The sequence below is a fragment of the Triticum urartu genome, chromosome 2 (assembly GCF_003073215.2).
Source record: "Triticum urartu cultivar G1812 chromosome 2, Tu2.1, whole genome shotgun sequence".
In the NCBI taxonomy this organism is placed as follows: domain Eukaryota; kingdom Viridiplantae; phylum Streptophyta; class Magnoliopsida; order Poales; family Poaceae; genus Triticum; species Triticum urartu.
Window position 1 is genome coordinate 678,748,572 of NC_053023.1, and position 19,824 is coordinate 678,768,395.

The following is a 19,824-nucleotide window of genomic DNA, read 5'->3' on the forward strand; positions in this document are numbered from 1 at the left end:
GTGCGCCGGGCGTCGTGACCCGGTTTGCCTCAGGCGGGTTGCTCCCTCCAGCTCCGGCTGTATGGAACAGATTCCTTGGATCCAGTGTTAGAGGCAGACGCGACAGAGTTTTCTGACGCCTCCTCCTCATGACTTCGTTTGCCGCATTAAGATCCACTGAGAGCCGGAAGGTTTCTGCTTGAAGCTGCTGAGCACGGGCATCCAAAGCTGCTCGTTCCGCTGCCATCCGGGTTTCCTCAGCGGCCAGATTTTCCTTAGCTTGCACCATCTCCTCCCGCACGCCTGCCACTTCCGCGTCATGCTGGGTTTTATCGCTGGCTCTACTTCAACGGTTAACAGAGTCCTCAATTTATCCATGAGTTCCATGAGAACCTGAGCCGGGGGACGCGCGGGGTCTCCTGACCCGGCAACTGCCGACCCGGTGGCTGCTGTTGTCGCTGCGGTGGAGTTCTGCCCGGGCTGCGTCCCTGCCATGAAGACTCCGGCCCAATTCAGCGGCTCAAGGGGGTTTGGAATACTGCTGCCATCGGAACCGCCTCTGAGCATGCCGTCTTGCAGTTGGTACAACGAGTCCGTCTCACCTGTTGATGATGCAGTATCAGAGCAGATGGCCGTCTCCCTGCCTTCCATTGATACTTCGGAGTATTCACTGCCATGGATGCAGCCTACGAAGGCATGCTTCACCACAGATTGAACACGGGTGGACCCGGCGCGCTGAGCCGTTTCGATGAGGTCGGTGTGGACATCCAACTCAGGTCCTGACCCGCCGATCCGGCCGATGAAGACGTGAATTCCGTCGAAGGGGACCCGGTACCCGTACTCGATTGAGCCGGCCTCAGGGCCCCAACCTTCATCGTCGATGTAGATCTTGCCGCGACGACTCTTGGTCATCCGGCCCACAGCGTATCCCTTGAGCCCTTCGAAGTTGCCCTTCAAGAACTCAAATCCACCATGCGCTGGCCCCACGGTGGGCGCCAACTATCGTGGAATTGTCACGGCAGATGTCCTAGAGCAAGGACTTAGTCGTAGGGCCATCGCACTAATAAGCTTAAAGGGGTTAATCGGGACAAAGGACACGAGAGAGGATTTTATACTAATTCGGCCCCTTACGATGAAGGTAAAAGCCTACGTCTAGTTGGGATTGGTATTGCTGGGGTTTCGATCTCCAAGAGGCTCAACTCGCCGGCTTGGTGATCGACTTGATTGTTTCTTGCCCTAAACCGCCACCGGGTCCCCTTATATACACGGGTTGACGCCTGGTGGCCTACAGAGTCCCGGCCGGCTCATAACCGTGTCCAGCTCGGTGACTTCTCTTACATGCCTTTCCTTACAAGTCTTTCCTTACATACGGCGGTTTACAGTGTCGGGCCCTAAGCCGGCTCCAGGCCTTTGGGCCTTCTATATGTTTCATAAACTATCATCTTGAATGTATATTGAGCTTCTTATGTACCCCGCCATTAGGGCTGACCCGGCCCCTCCTAGGCGGGTCATATTGGTAGTAATATCCCCAACAATATCCCAACAATAAACATGTTCCAACCAAGAACTCAACGTGCTCCTCGTTCACGAACTCGTCTCCCGGCTCTACCCAAACAAGAACAACAAGCAAAAGGGAACACAATCAACCACGTGCAATGCTCAAGCAACATGATGCAAACATGGTATGATATGCGGGATGCGATATGCGATGCATATGCATGATTTGCAAAGGAATGATTGAACCTGGACTCAACTTGGAAATCCAAGAGTGCCACTGGAAAGGTGAGTTGATTTCGGTCGAAATCGATATAAAGATCACCGGAATCGGATGCACGGTTTGGAAATGGCAAGCAAAAAAATATGGCACCGGTCTGCGATAAACAACAAGTAGCCTTATAAATGCATCAAGATAGATATGCTACAGCACTCAAACATGACAACAAAACACATGGCAGGGATCCACTCATGAAGCTTGACAAAAGATGAACACTGAGCTACGGCTAATTCACTCATTAACAGGTTCAAACAAGCATGGCAAAAGTGCAAATGATAACAGGTTTCAGACTTGGTGTTAAGTCTGAAATTTATCATCAGGAAGCAATCTTTAGAGCACGAAAACAACAAGTTACAGGAACATATCATGGCAAATCAAGGCATGGCATGAAGCTACTCTAAGCATATAACAAAATTCCCTTAGTGACCTTGAGCCAAAAGGGACCAGAAAATACAATTGCAAGCATGTGAACATAGCAAAAATATAAACAGATTCAGACTTAGTGAAAAACTGGAGCATGCAAAACAGTTAACGAGTAGGCATGTTTACGAGCTTGATGCACTCACTACGAGGCATTGCATGACAAACTAAGCATACACCCATCAAGAAGACATGGCATAGAAGCTAGACATGGGAGGAACAACAACATAGAATGCACGGATCAATAGCAGCATCCTCGGCAAAATCGCTAAACATGTCAACAATCTGCCAGGAACATTTTATAGCAAACGTAGAGCTCGATTGACTCAAGTTAGGATGCTCATAAATGCAAACAAAGACATGGATGGATAGAGCACCACAATATTAACAAAACATCCTTACTGATCATCCTCAAAGGAGGCACGGATCACTAGAAAACATCATGAACATATGACATAAAAACAAAAAACAGGACAATGACTTAGTGAAATTCTAAGTCCCTGAAATCAGCATCATTGAGTAAGCTACTTTGCATCCTTGTGCTAGTCACCACAAAGATCACAAAAATACATGGCAAGCACCTCTGTAAAGATAACATGGCATTCTACAAAACACATGTAGAGCTCAGGATCATAGCATGCACACATTAATCATGGCAATAATGACAAAAGGCCATTTGCTGAAACAGATCTGGAACTTTCCTCACATAGCCCTCTTCCAATAGTATTGCAGGCATCAAGATGAGCTCAAATGAAAATGATGCAATGAGATGAAATGATGTACTCGTCGAGACGAACATTTTGATATGCTACATGCACGAATCGGAGCTATGGATGTAGAGTTATGGCATGTCAAAGTTAGCAAAAATCTAGGGTTTCGGGGAGGAAAAAGTCAACCGTCAGTTTCAGATCCAGATCTGCACGCTTTTCGAGAATGGCCAGAGTTCCTGTAGCAGTTCGCTGGAGTAGGAGGTAGAGGCGGCCGGGGTGCGCCGGCGACGAGGAGGACCTGGGCGGCGGCGGAGGACGGCGCCGGGGCGGCGGCGGGCTTGGACGGTGAGGGGGGGCGCCGGAGTCCGGCTGGAGCGCCGCGGCGGCGGGCGGCGAGGTCGCCCGTGGCAGCCGGCGACAGGGGCGGCGGGGCGGCGAGAGGAGGCGGCCGGTGCGGGCGGCGAGACGAGGAGAGGCGGCGGGGCGCGACGGGCTCACGGGGGCCCGGTTCAGGCCTCCCGGGCCGGCGGCGGGAGAGAGGGGGCGGCGACAGGTGGCGTGATGCCACTGGTGCGGGCCAGCGGCGCGGTGCACTCGGACACGTCCGGCGCCGGCGGACGTTGTCCGGCGCGCGGAGGACGAAGGGGGCTAGGGTTTCGGGGAAGGGATCCGAAAAATTCGGGGAAGGACCTATTTATAGGGGTAGGAGGAGTTAGGAAGCTCCAAATGAGGTGCGGTTTTCGGCCACGCGATCGTGATCGAACGCTTTAGATGATGGAGGGGGTTTAGGTGCGTTTTGGTCCACTTCGGAGGGGTGTTGGGCTGCAACACACATGAGGCCTTTTCGGTCCCTCGGTTAACCGTTGGAGTATCAAACGAAGTCCAAATGGTACGAAACTTGACAGGCGGTCTACCGGTAGTGAACCAAGGCCGCATGAAAAGTCTCGGTCTAATCCGAAAACGTTTGACACCTGCACACGAAAAGAGGTAGAAAGGGACACCGGAGGACATAGGAGCGCCGGAATGCAAAACGGACAACGGGGAAAATGCTCGAATGCATGAGATGAACACGTATGAAAATGCAATGCACATGATGACATGATATGAGATGCATGACAAAGACAAAGCACACGAAGAAAAAAACCCAACAACGAGGAAATAGAATAACTTAGTGCCGGAAACGGCAAGAGTTGGAGTACAAATAAGGTAAATTACAACCTGGGTGTTACATCTACGAAGATCTTTATCGGTCAAACCGCACAACACTATACGTTGTTCTCTTTGTCATCGGTATGTTACTTGCCCGAGATTCGATCGTCGTATCCCAATACCTAGTTCAATCTTGTTACCGGCAAGTCTCTTTACTCATTCCGTAATACATCATCACGTAACTAACTCATTAGTTATCATGCTTAAAGGCTGATAGTGATGTGTATTACCAAGAGGGCCCAGAGATACTTCTCCGACAATAGGAGAGACAAATCCTAATCTTGATCTATGCCAACTCAACAAGTACCATCGGAAACACCTGTAGAGCAGCTTTATAATCACCCAGTTATGTTGTGACGTTTGATAGCACACAAAGTGTTCCTCCGGTAACCGGGAGTTGGATAACCTCATAGTCATAGGAACATGTATGAGTCATGAAGAAAGCAATATAAGTAAACTAAACGATCAAGTGCTAAGCTAACGGAATGGGTCAAGTCAATCACATCATTCTCCTAATGATGTGATCCCGTTAATCAAATGACAACTCATGTCTATGGTTAGGAAACTTAACCATCTTTGATTAATGAGCTAGTCAAGTAGAGGCATACTAGTGACACTCTATTTGTCTATGTATTCACACATGTATTATGTTTCCGGTTAATACAATTCTAGCATGAATAATAAACATTTATCATGAAATAAGGAAATAAATAATAACTTTATTATTGCCTCTAGGGCATATTTCCTTCAGTCTTATGTCTCTGATATGCAGAAAGATGATCTTTGGACCGTGCTGAAGGCAAATTTCACCCTACCGGCAGAGGAGGATCCGGAGAAGGTAGTTAAAGAGCAATTGATCAAGTCTCATGCTCTTAAGAAGATGGCAGAACTATTAAAGAGGTGTACGAATGAGCTAAAAACATCGTTTGTCGACAAAGACAAGACACTAGAATTCACCGGCCGGTATGAGAAGATCAGAGATCACTGGCCCGCATTTGTGGCCCACAAGACATCGGACAAGAGTAAGATGTCAGTGACAAACAAGAAAAATGCTGCAAAGAATAAGCATCACCATCGCACGGGGTCAGGTGGCTACCTCAAAGCCCGGCTGTTGTGGGCCATGGCTGAGAATGACCTGATTGATAAAGGGGTCGAACCAGAGACGAGGAACTGGCCAGACCGTGGCCGGACTTGGTTCTTCGGGGTTGGTGGATCCTTGGACCCTGTATCAGGGAAGTGCGTTTGGACGGACGAGCAACTAAGAATACCCGTCACGAGGCTTCAGGAGTATATCGAGGCAGCGCAGTAAGGGACGTTCGTTCCAGACAGACATAACGACGAGCTCACAATGGCCCTCGGGAATCCTGAGCACCCTGGACGGACACGAGGCACGCCAGACTATGTTTCATGGAAGGCTGGGTTGTTGGACGCAGACGGTTACAAATGCCAGGAGAGGAGGAAGAAAGTGGAGCAGATCCAAATTCAGGCGCTGCACGCGAGGGTACAAGCGATAGAACAACGAGAAGCAGATCACAACAAGCAAACCGCCGAAGCTTCCCCCGAAGCTACCCCACCATCTCAGCGGAGAAGCAGTGTGGCTTCCACCGAGTTGCAGCAGCTGGAGCCTGTCTTCACGGCTCCTGCTAGCTACCCCATGGACTTAATCACGGAGTCTCAAAATTGCCACCTTATGACGCAATGGAAGAATTTGAAAGTCTAGGCGGATGTTGGCTCTATTGCACCTCCTGAACCTGGCGCAACTTTTCACTGTCGGCCGATTCCAGAAGGATATGCTAGGGTGATGGTGGATGAAATAACGGGCGGAATTGAGGACCTCGAGTTTGACAACCCTACCCGTGAAGGGGAGACTCGGATAGGTTCTTCTCTAAAGACTCCATGTCTATGGCTGAAGGAGCTCATCAACCTTCTGAACTGGACGCCTCTGCCTCCTCCGACGACGACGACGAGTCAGGGTACTCCGCCTCCTACTCCAACGAGTGATCAGGGCACTCAGCCTCCTTCTCCGGCACGTGACGGCACTCTGCCTCCTTCCCCACCTGCACCGGCGCGCCCGAGCAGCCAGCCTACTCCTTCTCCGCCTCGTCAGCAAGGGCGGAAGAGACCCGGCGCCGCTCCGGCTGCTCTGGCGCTTCATAGTCCTCCTCCTCGTAAGCAAGGAAAGAAGACAGTCGCAGTCGCTCTGTCCGCTCCGGCGTCTAGCAGTACATCCAGAGGCGGGAGGCAATACAGATTCGGTCCTTTTCTGAAGACTCCAGAGAAGTTACCATACGAGAGGACCCCGGAGGAAAACGAGAAGATCGTGCGAGACGAAGTGAGGAACTTCTTTGAAGGGGTGAAAGCAAAGAAACATCCACCTCCGGAGGAGAAGATATATCCAGTGGAAGCGAAGCGCACTGTGGAAGCCCTGAAGAAACCACCAAAGTCCCCGCCGAAAGGCAACTATGAGCGCATTATTCAATGGTCATTTATCGGAGCGGAGCAGTCTGGAAGTACTGTGAGTGATCAAAGGTTAGCGGAACGACGAGCTGGGAAAAAAATTGCCCAGCTCGGCGAACAAGGGAACCAATCGTTCCCCCCGCTCAAGGTGTCTAACGATATCGTCGCTAACGATTCGAGGATGGTGCCTGGTTATAACAATCTTGAAGATTACCTGCCCGACGATGTACATTATGAATTCTTGGAGGTGGACGAACACAGATACAAGTACGGGAAGCCTCTCGTCAAAGATGAAAGGTCTCTAACAACGATGATGCGAAGATTCCATGATTGGTACATGAAAACCTGCAGAGAGTCTGGGGGGACGAATACTTTGACGTTGAGAGTTAAAGAGGAGCATGACCTCATTGGAACTGATCTGTTGAATGTTCCATTTGAGGAGTTCTTCCCGTTTTTCCATCAGAGGGCCCTCGATAAATTAACGGTCACTTGCTACTGTCTGTAAGTACTACTTCTGTCATTAAATCTCTATATATAGATCATCTCTTTCATTGCATGTATTTATAATTATTGTCACTATATTATGCAGATTGAAGATCGCCGAATTGAAGAAAAGACAAATCGGTGATATTGGGTTCATTAACCCAAATATCATAGATGCATATTCGGTTGAATTTCAGAAAAAAGATACCAAGGCCAACTTGCTACGATCGTTGGTATTAAATCGAAACAAAGCTATAATACTCTTTCCTTACAACTTCAAGTGAGTGTTACTTTCTTGTGCATATTCGGTTTCCCTTATTAGTCGAGGTTATAGTAATGTAATTGATGAGTTATGCATGCGTGCGCAGGTTCCACTATATTCTCCTAGAGATTAAGCTCGAGCAGGGATTAGTAACCGTCTTAGACTCGAGATGAAAAGATCCCAAGGAGTATGCGGACATGACTCAAATTCTCGAGAAGTAAGTTAAATTTATCATTATCGCACCATATCGGCAACTTTGTTCCGCGCATCTCCTAGTGATTCACCTCAAAAGCTCCGGAACTGCCGAAGATGCTGGAATTTAAACACCCGAAAGTAAGTACTACTAGCATGTTCTGCGCATCTCCTAGTGATTCAAGTGCTAGCTTCATCAATACCATTTAGCATGCTTTCTTATCAGTTTGATTGACCTCTATTTCTTGTAAAGTGGTTGTCGCAGGAAGCTGGGAATAATTATTGTGGATACTACGTTTGCGAGTCCATCCGCCACACAACCTGTGAGCGGGGCTATACTAAAAACAATATGAAGTGCGTAAGCAATAATATTCAGAATTTTACTTTATTACCATCTTTTGTGTTGAGTTTCATCCATTCATATATATGTATTGACCCCCTTCTTCAAACTAGATGTTTCGGATGCGGGATGAACTCCTAGCACCAGATCGTATGCGAGGAATTCAAGAGGAATTGGCGGCATTCTTTCTTGACCACGTGATCGATAAAGACGGAGAATACTATGTGGACCCTGTGTTCATATATAATTAGGGGATTATATTGTAAGAGATCTTATATTGTATATATGTAGTCAGTAGCGTCGGATAGATATATGAAAACTTATTGTTCGACCAATCTCTCGGAGAAGGAGAGGTCGATATCACTTCTCTCTGTATGCATATGTTCATGACGATATTCTGTTTCCTTCATTTTTGCTTACTAGCTAGCGTGTCGAGTGCTCTCTATACGTGTAGTACGTAGCGTCGACCAAGCACGGAGATAAGAGAGGACACTTTTCTCTATTAATTAATTAGCTACCTAACACAATATATGAAACACCTTGATTAACCATACAAAACCCCCAAATCCCCCCCCCTTCAAAAAAAACAAAAACCCTAGCCCCTGAACAACTGACGCGTGGATGCCTATTGGTCCCGGTTGGTGCCACCAACCGGGACCAAAGGGCCTCCTGCCTGGGCTTGCCGCACTGGCCACGTGGAGGCCCATCTGTCCCGGTTCATGTAAGAACCGGGACTAAAGGCCTAGGGTTTTAGTAACGACCCTTTAGTCCCAGTTCGAAAACCGGGACAAATGGCCCTTTTTCTACTAGTGCAGAACAAGGCAACCAAACAACAAATATAAATTAATTGGCTCGGATTCAAATTCCGAGTTTACTCGCCATCAGACAACAAAACTTGAACTTTTTTTAGAAGGAATATGACCCCCGGCCTCTGCATCTGGGAGATACATGCATCCACTTTATTAATTATTCATAAAGACCTTACAAAGTAATACATCAGTATGTCTGAAGCCGCCATCTTGGCAACATCTGTTGCTACTCCTATCCATTAATGAAGGGTGCAGAAAGTGTGAGCAGAATACCCAGACCTCTCACCTAAGCCAAACATCTAAAGCCGGAAGCCCCAGCCAAGCCACATTCCAGGTCTGGGGCAGAAACCGGTCCGACGCGCTGTCATAGATCGTCGTCGCCGTGTTCCATCGATCCATCTCTGGAGCAGATACTGACGCATAGACCTTGCCAGGCCTGTTGTCGACGCCACCACGGCGCCAGACAACACCTCCTTCCTATGTGTGCCCATCATCACACATCCGTTGTTGAGGCCCTGTCGCGCCTTGCCACCGAGACTCCACGTCGTTGATGCGCCACATGGAACGCCGCTCCACTGCAGATGCCATCCACTGGTCCCTCGCGCCTATGCATACCTCCAAGAATGACGCCCCAAGAGGGATACGATACAAGAGCGCCGCTGTCATCCGATTGACCGATCTAGGGTTTCCCCTGGAGATGGCGGACAGGGGTCTAGAGCATGTCCACGGTGATGCCTTCAAGAAGGAGACGCCATAGAAAACGCTGCCATCGCCGGCCTTGGCAACAAGCCACGAGTAGGGTTTTAACCCGAATCCGCTTGAGGAACCTCCATCCAGCCTCGTGTGCACGGGACCGCCACCAATCACTGCCACCGCGCATGGAGCAGGCTGCACCGGCCAAATCAGATCTGGCCGAAGGCCAGACCACACATACAGCCGATCCATCCACCAGACCCTCTGTGCCGCCGCCAATCTGAGATCCGGCCAGCCAGAGAGCCGCCCGCCGCCGTCGCTCCACAGGACCCGGCCAACCGCGCCTCCACACTTTGGTGGCCCCACCCCTCCCCAAGCCGTGGGAGAGAAGGAGATACCCCTCGCCGTCGCCATCTGCCCTCGGGCTTAGCCCAGCGGCGTTACGCGGCGGCGGCGATGGGAGGAGAGGAGATAGTAGACTGCACGTTGTAATTGTTCAACCCATTTCTCGACTCATTTGGTATTGACCTCATTTTAATTCCTCGAGCCCCATATCTACATCCAAACATAAATTCTTTCTTTTCTCCGGGATCTAATTCTTCATGTGTTGTCTTCTATGGTCAATAATTTAGTTAAATCTCAAACGCCAAATGCATAACCCAAAGCCAAATTTACTTTGTATTTCTCATGTTTCTAACGAAGCGTATATGCAAAATATCTCATGTGAAAAGCTACTCACAAATATCTCATGCGTCTAACCCAAGAGTGCATGCAGAAATATCTCATGTTTAAAGCCATGCAAACTCGTGCTGTTGACATATCCAAAACCAAAATATCCTATGTTTTTAACAAAAGGAGTACGCAAAATATCCCATCTTAGAAGCAATAATGCAATTTGTTTTCCTATCTGCTGAGTTGTTGTTGTTCAGTACTAGTCATCACTCGGTGCTACGTACCTATCTTGTAGCAACGCTAGATATTCTGATGGAATCATGCATCAACTAATCGCTTTAGCGCACACTTTAGCCCCCAAGTTGCATGGCACGCTTAAAAGTGGCACACGCCAGCAACAACACACTGCACGCGATACATCATCCTAGTCGACGAAGACTACAAGATAGTATGTGGAGAGCGATGGGCAGGCCTCACAGATCACAGATGTGCTTTGTTTCTTTAGAGTAAAACTGAGCTTCTCATCGCAGTTTGCAGGCCCCTCGTGGTCTCAAGCCGAGTAGGAGGATTGTCGTCGAATCAGGCAGCCTCCACTGCGCCCATGTTTTGCCATAGACCAGCTCAGTCTAGTTTATATTAGTTGGAGAGATCCATGGAGCGAGCCAGCCGCGGAACCACAAAACCGGAGTTGTTTTACTAATCCCTCGAATAATCGGACGTGACATGTTACAAAGGTACTCCTACCGGAGAAGATCAACGGGATGGCCGGAAAAAAGGAAGAAGCGGGGAAATGAATAAATATCGGACGGTTGGTCGACACAGCTGAGAGCTGACTCATGATTCTGCTCGCTCGAGTAGTGTAGGTTAGTAGTGCGGGCATGGACCACCCCCACGGCTCCACCACCACGCGCCCCGGTTTTGATTTGGCCGTTCGATCAGCAACCTGATTAGCAAGCCAGCTTGCGGCTTTGCAACTTGGTCACTAGTGTATGTGCCTAGGCCGTCTTCTAGAGGAAGAAGGGTTTGTGCTAGTGGACGTATGTGCTATGTGGGTCCAAAAGAAAAAGTCTTTTGCAGCTGGGGGGGATTTTCTCAAGGAAATAGTATCTTGCGTGCCACTTGTGTTCACCGGACGTGTAATTTGGCACCTAGGATTATGTGTTATTGTGTGCCAATGGAAGCACAATTATTAAGGTTAACATGCAACGGTTAACGACGGGGTATAAAGACCAAAATACCCTTGTTCGATGGTGCTTAGTCAATGATACTACATGGGTAGGTTAAGCACATGTGGGGAACATCTCAAACTTTGATTGTTGTCGTAACCGCATGATGCGAGAAACGTTCGATGGGCGAAGCCCAAAACTCAGAACCATGTACTAGCATACATGACCGTTGTGCCGCTCGGAATAAGAACGTCCGTGTTTTTAGACATTTAAACACCAACATTTTTTACAATACTTACAGAAGGCATTTTAAAGTGTACTAAAATTATAAAACAGTGTACCTGATACCTATACAAACCAGTCTTGTAAAAACTAGTTTACAAAAGACATTTTCTTGAACATATAGAGAATCATTTTTATAGTTTATAATGTTGAAACTGTCTCATGACTAGCCAATCATACAAAAGTAACAACGCCATCGTTTCTTTATCTTCCGGGAAACGCAAACTTTTTTCTAAGGGCTGGGAAACGCCCATTTTATTGTTTATCTCGCCCAACTACAAAGTCTGAAAGTTTAGCAAACAAACATCCAAGAAATGGGAAATGCACCAGGAGAACCTTGCTCCACATCTTGCGTCCTAAACTTAATTTCATCCGCCACAGAGGGCCAAAGTGAAAAGGTATCCCACCCTCCCTGATATAAGGGGGTCTCTGGCTTCTCTACTCTCCTCCCCCTCTCCGTTCAGCCATTCCTAGCTGAAAAGAAAGAGAAGCATTACCAGTTTGCACAAGAAACTAGTCCGTCGATCTCCATGGAAATCTACGGTGACCTCGAGGCCGGCTGCCTCAGCCATTCCGTCTCTCCCATCAAGCCGGCGTCCCCGCCGAGGAAGGCCGGGCCCGGCCGCCTCTTCTGCGACCCCTGCGACGACGCCGACCAGCTCCTCGGCCACCACCACTACCTGGACATCTGCTTCAGCTGCCGGAAGCTCCTCGCCGGGAACAAAGACATCTTCATGTACAGGTGAATACACGCTACCACTGTCCTACCGGCCCTGATCTCTCCTTTTTGTGACCTCTGCCCAAGAATTGTCTCTGATGGTGGCTTGGTTTCTTTGTGTTGCAGAGGTGACACGCCCTTCTGTAGCGAGGAGTGCAGGCAGGAGCAGATCGAGATCGACGAGGCGAGGGAGAAGCGGTCGAGTCAGACGGGGAGGGCGGAGGAGCAGCGGCAGAGACAGCAGCAGAAGCAGAGCACCCCGAGGATCCCGGTCTGGGCGTGGTAGCTGCTCTCCGGCGACCAAGCCGAACGTAGGATTTTCAGCAGCAGTTGATGAACAAAAGCTCGATGATGAGTTGGGCAGTCTAGATCCAGCTGAGGGAAGCTTGGATCGCCGGTTCGACGGGACGACCACCGCCAGCAGCAGGCGGCAAACCTGCTGCATCTTATGCTGTCTCTGAACCGCAGGGATGGGTTCTCATCCTTTTGATCTCCGAAGATGGAGACTAAGAGTTAAATTTTGCGTGTGAATTATCGCTGGTTTTTTGTTCTTGTGTCGCGTAAGGTGTACCATAGCCTGTCGATATGAAAAAAAGTGAGAGGCCTAACAAAAGCTCTCTCAGTTTTCTCATCCTGCTGTGTTCTTTCCGATTGTTCCATGCTTCCACGGATGCCTCCGCTCATAACAGTGGACGCAATATTAAGATTTAAAACTGAATTTTATCCGGTTTGGCCCACGAACACAATCGCCGTTCTGTACTGCAGGAATTTAAGGCCGTTCCTGTTTTTTGGAGAAAACAAAATGAAAAATACGGGAGGCCGTTGCCCGCTACTGTGTGCATAGAGCGGAGGCAGAGGACCAGCCAACGGCCCTGTTGGCTCTTGGTGGAGCAGGGCGCAGGTATACTCTGGAAAGTTCAGAGAGAAAACAAATGATGCCTTCCAATTCTTACTGAATAAATGATGGCCGTGAACGAACGAATTGTTATTAATTAGACGTTTGCTTCAGCAAGAAAAGCAAAGAAGCAGTGTGCTCAACATGAGCGATAAAGTTCCACACATACCTTACGCCGTGAGTGAATGAAGTAATAAAGAAAATAAAGATCTTCTCTTTCGGCCACACAGCCGGGGGTTTCATTCGCGAGGCCTGTTTCTTGGAAACTTACACGAGGCAACGGCTAGCAACAAGGACTGGCGCGTTTTACTTCACCATTTTTCTGTCCACGAAAGCTGCCTGGCCAGTGGATCTCCGGTGTACACCTTACGCCGTGCAAGGCCCACCTGTCAGCTGCCGTCGTAATAATACATAAGAAAACAAAGACTCGTACGTGTAACATGTACAAATACGGTTATACGGCAACAATGCCGCCGATGCTTCTAGAGCGACCTGCCTGGCCTCATACCCTGCGCAGATGGCCGTGAACATACGCTAAACTACACAAAGCATGCTTGCCCTAGTACCCGACCATTTTCTTGACTAAAAAACCGTGGCAACAACAAATCTATCTCGTCCAGCCCAGCAAGCCCGTAGATTTCACCTTGCCTGCATGTGCAGCGGGGAATCGTTTAGGCAATCTAGGCGTTAAATAAACAAGCTTATTCAAGGCTTCATTAGGGGGGAAGCTCTCGGATTCCCTCGCCACGTTACGGCCACCTACGAACGGCCGGACGGAGCCCATGCACGCACGAGACGTCGGGTCGTTTTGCCTTCGGCCGGGAGGAACCGGCTCGCCAAAGGCATCTCGGGTGCCGGTGGTTCGGGGGGCACCGGCCGGAGCCCCGCACGTGGCCGGATCGCGCCCATGCGCACGCCGTGGTGCTCTGCGCCAGCCAGCGCCGCCCCCCGACGACCTCCCGCCTGCCATGCCCCCTCCGCTCGCTACACGCAGCGAACGGACCGAAGCTCCGTCTAGTCGCCGCCATGTGACCCTAAAAAAAGTTCCATGGCCGTTCTAGCAGTTTGTTGGTTATTACGGTGGACGAGATTCTATCACGGCGTGTCACTGTGGCACCGGTTAATGTCTCGGCGTTGGTCGCCGTGAACGAGATGCTACGGCGTGTCACTGTGGCACCGGTTGATGTTCCGGCCTTGGACTGGCCTGGAGTGTTGTTTTCTCGGAGGAGGACGACGACGGCGAAGACGAGAGATTTGAATGGTAAACCGTAAACAAGGTGCTTGCTTACAATGGTTTTAATGGCGGGCCGCTTTCGACGACGACGGGCGCTCTTGTCGTGCTCTGACCTAAAAGGACGCCTGCGAAGGCGACAAGAGCTGGTGCTCCCATTTTTTTGCTCCCACGGGGGCGGGAGGGGAGGGATGTGCTCATTCCGCGCTGTCAAGACAATGACACCCGGTGACATATGTACACGGGTTGCATAATTTACCTGCAACTTGGCAGGAAAACAAAACAAATACTATGGGAGGTGCTGTCATTTCCTTGCTATCCTATTGCATCTGAATTGGTCCAACAAAGACCGTATTCAGTCTAGTGCAGTACAATGCGTCAATGGGTGCAGACTATTTCAGCACATGTCCGCTGGGTACAGCGGTAAACACATGGATGGATCATGTTCATCGAACCTAAGTTATGTAAGCATCTTATACAACCTAAACCGCAAATGGCTAAGGAGAAGTATTATCCGATTTCATTTCTCTGTGATTTACCATGCGCAAAGATCAATGCGCAAATGGCTTTAATTACATGCGGCCATGCAAGGGTCCTTTGGGAGGCCATGCATGAGTTCTGGCCGTTATTGGCGACGGACCAACTGATAGACAATGGCAAGGAGTGACTGTTACATGTTTTATCTGGATGTTTTGAGCAAGTTCGTGACATGATTATTTTGTTTATTTGGTGTATTTGGAGTCTTAGGTCAGATATAGCACATGGCAAGGTACGTAGCTCCTCCGTTGGAAATAAGTGTTGATTTCTTGGTCAGTTATGTAAAGTCCCTAGATCTTGCTCGGAGATATAGCACTGAAAAGATTCTCAAAGGTAAAATGACCCTGCTGGAGGTCCGGACTCCGGAACCTATGGGTAGCCAGCGTGTGCCATGGCCTCGTCCTCCAGTGGGCTACGCGGCGCTCTCGGTCAATGGCTCCTTTTCTGTTCATGATGGCTCCGCTGTGACTGGTATGGTGCTACGATGTCATGACGGTTCGGTCATCTTTGCTGCTTATAGGGTTTTATTCAGATGCAATGATGCTCTTGAAGCAGCGATCCATACGCTTATGCAAGGCATGAATTTAGCTCTCCAACACACAGAACTGCAAGTCATCGTCCAGTCAGATTCAATTGAGACTCTACCCATCTTATGAAATGAGAATCTCTCACGGTCACCTTATGGGCACTTGGTAGCTGAGGTCAAGGCCATGATGGAAGAGAGGGAGTTTATTCCCCAGAAGATTCGTAGGGATCAAAATAGAGTAGCAGATTGTCTGGCTAATTCCAGCCGTACATAATCGTGTACTGCCATTTGGCTTCAGAGACACCCTCTGTGTATCGAGAATCTCTTGTCAGTATATTGTAAGGGAACCGCTAAATCTCAGTCGACTGAGATTTAGTGAAGTCTCAGTCAACATATTGTCCATTGGATTGTTTGTCTGCTTGAAGATTAGTGCGCTGCTGATTTTTGCTTAAAACTGGCCCGTGTAGGGAGGTACAGAGAGATGGGCAGCTGTTTGTCTTTGCTTTTGCTTTTTCCTGTCGGGCTTGGGTTTGCTTGCGTGATGGGCTAGCGAGGGGTTGGAGCCTTTTTCGTTGTCAGTTGGCTCTTTTTCGTTTTTTGTTGCACTGCCATTTTTTGGTTGTTTTTCATTTTTCATTTACTCTTTTGTACAGTATATGTATATGTCTGATTTTATTTTTTATTTTTTTTTCTTCCTGTATTTTTTGTCTCTTTTTTACCTATTTTTTTGGTTTTGATATTCTTTTTTATGTAATGTGAGTTGTGTGAATGTTTATATTGCAACCTGCAATTGCATGTGGCGCAACTCGGTGCTAAAAATGAGTCGACTGAGACTTCATGAAGTCTCAGTCGACAATCTGGCCGTTCGATGATTGTCGCTTCAAGATTCATGTAATATAATGTTTTGTATCAATTTGGCATGTTAAGATGCGACCAACCCACTTCTTTTTTATTTTTTTGCCGCGAAAGGCTACGCGCGTCTGGCCAGTGGCTGGATGGCCTTTTCCGTTGTTTTGCTTTTGCCTACAACAAGCAGGAAACTTGCTAGCGCAGCCCACTCTCGTATATACCTGCACTTTCTTTTTTGTTTTTATTTCCCTTTTCTATTTTAGTGTATATAATCATCAATTTATTTTTATTAAAATGGTTTATTTGTAATTTCTTTTTATATTTAGGCAATACGGAACATGTAAATTTTGTAGAACCGACTTTTTTTACATGCATGAAGGATTTTACGCTCACTTGTTGATGTCTTTTGTACATGGATTTTTGTTTATTTGTATGTCGCTTGTTATTTTTTTGTATATGGATTTTTTGTTTATTTGTATGTTGCTCGTTCTTTCCTGTAATTTTTTTGTTTCATTCATGTATTACTCAGGAATATATTTTTTGTAATGTTGATATGCCCTATTTTTCCTACATCAGGTTGACAGATAAACGGTTGCCTTTTCTTTTTTCTTTTGTCACAAAAACTCTTGTTCCCCTTACGTACAACTAGAATTATCAGAATCCATGCAACTACGAGGGTGCTAACACGTATGCAATTGCATGCATCCAAAACTACATGCAACTCAATGGATAAAAAGCCTCCGCAACTGTGACGAGACTTGTGTGGCGATGAGATCGAAACACGCACAATATGGGGAATTTTATTATTTAACTTTATTTTATTTTATAGTTTTTGTACTTTCTTTTTCCCATCTACATGGAAGTCGACATCCAATGGGATATTCAATTTTCTTTTGTTTTTCATGCAATTTGCCCCGTCGATGAGGTGTTTCTTTCTTTCTTTTTATTGCTCTTTTCAAACCTTCTCTTGCTACCTTTTTTATTTTTTATTTTTTATTAAATAACCGTTTCACTTTTGAAAATTGGAAATGTTGCCATCGAGTTGCACAATTGGCCCCGACTGCAACTACATGTCTTCAACATGATCGTAACTCAGTGGTGTTTTTGTTGGGGAGGGAGTAGCTAGCAGGGGTCGCCCTAAGTACAACTGCACATCTTCAACGCCACTGCAACTCTTTGGTGTTTTATCGGAATATGTGGTAGTTGCATGTCTATCACTAGGCACACAACTCCAAGTGCCCGCCAACTACAACTCTATGATTTTCCATCGGGAGGACAGTTGCATGCTTGGAACTACCATGCAATTGCAAGTGTCTTGTCCTGGCTGTAACTGCAAGTCTTCAATGCAATTACAACTCTGTATTGTTCTGTCGGCAAGAGACAATTGCATGTCTGATATTAGCCATGCAACTGCAAGTATCGCCCTGTAATGCAACTATGTGTTGTTTTGTCGGGGGGGGGGGGGGGGGGGCCGTGCCCCGGCTGCAACTACATGTATTCAAACACGAATGCAACTCTATGATGTTTTGTCGAGAGGACAATTGCATGTGTACCATGCAATTGCAAGTGTCTCGTCCCAACTGCAACTGCAAAGTCTTCAACGCAATTGCAACTCTGCATTGTTTTGTCGGGGAGGGAAAATTGCATGTCTGATACTAACCATGCAACTGTAAGTATTGCTTCGTAATACAACTATGTGTTGTTTTGTCTTTGTCTGTGTGTGTGGGGGGGGGGTGAGTGTGGAGTTGCATGTATGCAACTAGGCACACAACTCTGATTGTCGTGCCCCATCCGCAACTGCATGTCTTGTAACTCGGGCCGCAAGTGGACTTTTTTGTTCTGTCGGAGGGGGCGGGCCAGTTGGAAGCCCGACAACAGCCCCGCAACTGCAAGCGCCGCACCCGACCGCAACTGCATGTCCCCCAACATAGTTGCAACTGGACCTTTGTTTTGATGGAGGGGGCGGGCTAGTTGCATGTCCGACACTAGGCATGCAACTGCAAGTGTCGCACCCGACCGCAACTGCATGTCTTCTAACCCGACCGCAACTACACTTTTTTGTTCTGTCGGAGGGGGCACCGGTAGAAGGGGCGAACCAGTTGCAAGCCCGACAACATCCCTTGCAACTGCAAGCTCTGCACCCGACCAAATTTGCATGTCCCCCAACATGGTCACAGCTAGACCTTTGTTTTGTCGGTGAGGGGGGCGGGAGAGGGGGCGGGCTAGTTGCATGTCCAACACTAGGAATGCAACTGCAAGTGTCGCACCCGACCGCAACTGCATGTCTTGTAGCCCGACTGGAATTAGACTTTTTTGTTCTGTCGGAGGGGCGCCGCTAGTGGGGGCGGGCCAGCTGCAAGCACGACAACAACCCCGCAACTGCAAGCGCCGCACCTGACCGCAACTGCATGTCCCCCAACATGGTTGCAATTGGACCTTTGTTTTGTCGGAGGGGGTGGCGGGAGAGGGGGCGGGCCAGTTGTATGTCCGACCCTAGGCATGTAATTGCAAGGGCCGCACCTGACCGCAACTGCATGTCCCCTAACATAGTTGCAACTGGACCTTTGGTTTGTCGGAGGGGGCGGCGGGAGAGGGGGCGGGCCAGTTGCATGTCTGACACTAGTTGCACGTCCTCCCATGCGCAACCACATATGTTCTAGTCTGCATGCAATTGCAAGTGACACCACTCGTGCAAAACTAGGGTGTGTGCGGGGCGGACGGTTGGTTGCTTGGGCAGACCGATATGATGGGTTTATTTTTAACTTTTTTGTTTTCTACTTTTTTTGTGTTTTTGTGTTTTGGATTTTGTGTTTTTTCCTTTTCTTATTAGTGATGTCTAGGATTTTTATTTTAAATAACGCCACTCGCCTTGCACACCCATGGGCCGAACAGTCACCTGTACTCTGGCCTTGCCCATCCATGTACAACTTAATATATTTTTATTTTTATAAGATAGTGCCACTAGTTATGCACGTGTCACCCGCATGTCAATCGTCCACGCGCAAATGCATGCTCGTCATTTCTATGCAACCCTTTTTCTCAAAATATTGTCACCTGATCGCTCACACGTTGATCACACGCAATTGCATGTCCGTCATCAGTGTGTAACTTATTATTTTATTTAAAATATATTTTATTTTCCCACAGATCACCTAAAAACTAGTGATATACACTAAGAAAGAAGTAGATGGTCCCAGACTAGGCATATGCAACATTTGCCTTGTTTCAAATTACATTTTTGTTGATCAGAGAGTGACCTTTAGTTTTCTACTATCCGCTTCCCCCTTTTTAGCAGTTTTTACGACATGCCTTCCCCCTTTTTAGCAGTTTTTACGACATGCACCAGGAAGCTCATTTTTAGTTCAACCAAAGATGTTCTCTAATGATCCTAAAAAAAGATGTTCTCTAATTTATTTTTCTATTTCTTGTGTCAAAATTATGTGCTCAAGTAATACAAACACACTATTTTTTATGCATTATGTTATGTTTCATGGAGACACACTCCACACCTGGCAGCGTTGACACAGACACTGATATATTTGTCAGGCCAAATACAAAAAAAAGTAAGCAATCAAGTAGGAGACTAGACAGCCCAGCACACTTCAGAAAAATAGGCACCG

The 19,824-nt window shown here is 47.9% G+C and overlaps 1 protein-coding gene across 1 annotated transcript; it reads left to right on the forward strand.

The window, feature by feature from the left end:
* Positions 1-544: 544 nt before the first annotated feature.
* LOC125537837 lies at positions 545-12,797 on the forward strand. The gene is made up of 3 exons (XM_048701153.1): positions 545-673; positions 11,871-12,190; positions 12,293-12,797. The coding sequence occupies exons 1-3, from the start codon at positions 545-547 to the stop codon at positions 12,450-12,452; spliced, it is 609 nt and encodes a 202-aa protein (XP_048557110.1). The 3' UTR covers positions 12,453-12,797.
* The last annotated feature ends 7,027 nt before the right edge of the window (positions 12,798-19,824 follow it).